The sequence below is a fragment of the Panicum hallii genome, chromosome 5 (assembly GCF_002211085.1).
Source record: "Panicum hallii strain FIL2 chromosome 5, PHallii_v3.1, whole genome shotgun sequence".
Lineage (NCBI taxonomy): Eukaryota > Viridiplantae > Streptophyta > Magnoliopsida > Poales > Poaceae > Panicum > Panicum hallii.
The window spans coordinates 5,965,224-5,967,864 of NC_038046.1; the positions used below are offsets into that span (position 1 = coordinate 5,965,224).

At 54.1% G+C, this 2,641-nt stretch overlaps 1 protein-coding gene across 1 annotated transcript; it reads right to left on the bottom strand.

The window, feature by feature from the left end:
* Positions 1-282: 282 nt before the first annotated feature.
* Positions 283-1,749, bottom strand: LOC112893793 (oxygen-evolving enhancer protein 1, chloroplastic). Its single transcript, XM_025961290.1, has 2 exons — positions 1,426-1,749; positions 283-1,308 (listed from the first exon to the last, which is right to left on the bottom strand). The coding sequence occupies exons 1-2, from the start codon at positions 1,663-1,665 to the stop codon at positions 550-552; spliced, it is 999 nt and encodes a 332-aa protein (XP_025817075.1). The 5' UTR covers positions 1,666-1,749; the 3' UTR covers positions 283-549.
* Positions 1,750-2,641: the final 892 nt, after the last annotated feature.

Below are 2,641 nucleotides of genomic sequence, written 5' to 3' on the forward strand. Positions count from 1 at the left end.
GGCTCTAATTTTATATAATATTATAATCTTATATAATATTGAGCTAAAAATATATAAATGTCAAGTTAGATTGTAAAGAAAGCACCGGTACCATGATCGGTTACCACCCCTGGATATGGCGTTGGCTGCTGGGATGAAAAAAATAGGCTAGGCTGAACAAAATTGGGCCAAGAAAGTGAACTTTTAATTGAAATAAGAAGGCTATTAAGTGGGCCTCCTGAAGAATGCAGCCCCCTATTTGTCTCTTAATTATTTCTGCAAGATGTAAAGAGACACAGCATGGGAAGAATATATGTAGGGCGGCAAACTAAGGCACACATATACACTGATACACACATATATACTAGGCAGCCGTCCCCTCTCTCCTCTTGTCCAAATGCAAAGCAAGCATTACATGGGAGTTCATGAGAGAACACAAGAAAGAAGAAACGCATGCTAAAATAAAAAATCAACAGCCAGTATTTGCATTAATAGGTACACAATGCCGCCTCCTTTGCTCTCAAAAGTTTTTTCATCGTACACCTTGCCCATGGATCACGGTCGCGTCGTCTAAGATTCGAGCTGCGCGTACCAGATCCCCTGGATCTTCACATCCTTGGGCGCCTTGGCCCCGAGGTCGGTGTCCGACGGCTGCACGCTCTCGAAGACGCCGATGACCTCGCCGGTCTCCGGATTGCTCTTGGTCACGCTCAATGTGATGTTGCCTGTCGACGACGCGGCGTTCTTGATGTTCTCCTTCACGAGCTCCTCCTCGTCTCCTCTGCCTCCGGCGGGGAGCGCCACGGCGTTGTCGTACCCGGTGGAGCCACCACGGCCCTTGGGGTCCAGGAAGGAGGAGCCACGGTAGCTCGGCACGAGGAAGGGCCCGCCGAAGCTCTCGGGCTTGCCGGTGGCGACGAGCTGCTTGACGGTGAAGAGGAAGGGCACGCGCTCGCCTCCCGGGAGCTGCACGGTGACGGCGGCGTAGTCGATGCCGTCCTTCTCCTCGAACTTGAGGGTGCCGTCGGAGCCGACCTCGAGCGGGCCCTCGATCTCATCGAGGGTGTAGGTGAGGCGGGTCATGAGCTTGGTCTTCTGGAACTCGGGCGGCGCGTTCTTGGCGATGCCCTCGGCCTTGACGGTGAAGGACGTCGGCTCCAGGCAGAACTTCTTCATCTGGTACTTGCCGGCCTTGAAGGGGAAGGAGTCGACGCCGCCGTCGATGGTCGGGCACTGGTTCGCCGTGCCGGTCCCCTTCACCTCCATGTACGTCTTGCTCTGGATCTCGTCGTAGGTCAGCCTCTTGGGCGTGCCCTCCGCGCTCGCGCCCTGCAACCACGTACGCACACGTCATCAATCACCTCATCTCTCTCCACCTTGAGCGGCCAGCAGCGGCTGCGCCTGCTAGTACATAACAAATCGGAAGAATCAGCCATGGTTGCTTACTGAGACGAGGAGCGCCGAGGTCGCGAGCGCGAAGCCGGCGAGCTTGGCGGCGTCGACGCACTTGCTCGCGACCTCCCTGATGTCGGACTGCAGGGAGCACGTGATCCTGGCCGCGCCGGTGTCGACGCCGAACGCCCTGGCGACGTGGGACGGCTGGCGGGACGGCAGCGAGGCGGAGGCCCGGCCGCCGATCTTGGCCGGCTGCATCAGGGTGGCCGCGGCTTGGAGTGACGCTGCCATTTCCGTCGCTGCGATCTGCGCTCTCCTCGGACCTTGCCTCTGGTGGGTGTGTGTCGTGAAGGGACTCCGATCCGTCGTGAAGGGGCGGGCGAGCGTTATCTATGCGCAGCTAAGAGGAGCGGATAAGGCGTGGCCTCCGATTGGTGGCTTGGGGCTGTGGCGATGCCGCGACGTGGACGCGGAGCGATAAGGTGTGGCCTCCCATTGGTGGCTTGGGGCTATGGTGACGCCGACGTGGAAGCACACGTGGCATGTTTTGCGGCGGGGACTGGCAGGGCAAGGATCTCTGTCTACAGGTTTCAGCCAACTCGTGGCTCCGGCGCATCTTCTTCTTCTCGGATCACTTCCGTATATATAGTAATTAGATTCTTAATAGTGGCTTGCGCACGTCCATGACGGAATATGACACAAGATGCAGTGATGCACTTCAGAATGTTTTTTTTATGGACACTTCAGAATGTTGTGCCATGATCAGCCATCAAGAATTACCGTTTGGTAAAACCGGTATAGATGTGGCGTCTTCTGAATGCAAATTCAGATCACATGAACCTGAATTTCTGAATTTTCAACACATTCCAGATAGCAGATCCATTCACATACACGTGAAGAAGTGATTGCAGACCTCTTGCACATATGGTCCGAAGATTCCAATCAACATCTTCTAACTTGATTCGGCATTTCTAATCAGCAGCCAATTTTATGCTCTGAACTGTGCAGAGTTTCAGCTCTGTTTGAGGAAGATGATGTCTTCATTTTAGCGTGTGAAATCAATGCTTACTTTTTGTATCCTCTTTATGTGCCTTGCAGCTTGATTCATTTGCATATGCACACATGCATCAACAGGCACCGTGTTGCTAGTACGAGTGGAGGAGTGGGATCTTCAGGTTCAAAGAGGCACTGCATTTTGCAACTCTTACGTGCGGAGCAGATTTCAGAATTGCAGTGAGAACTGAGAGCTCACCTGAATCAGAGGCTG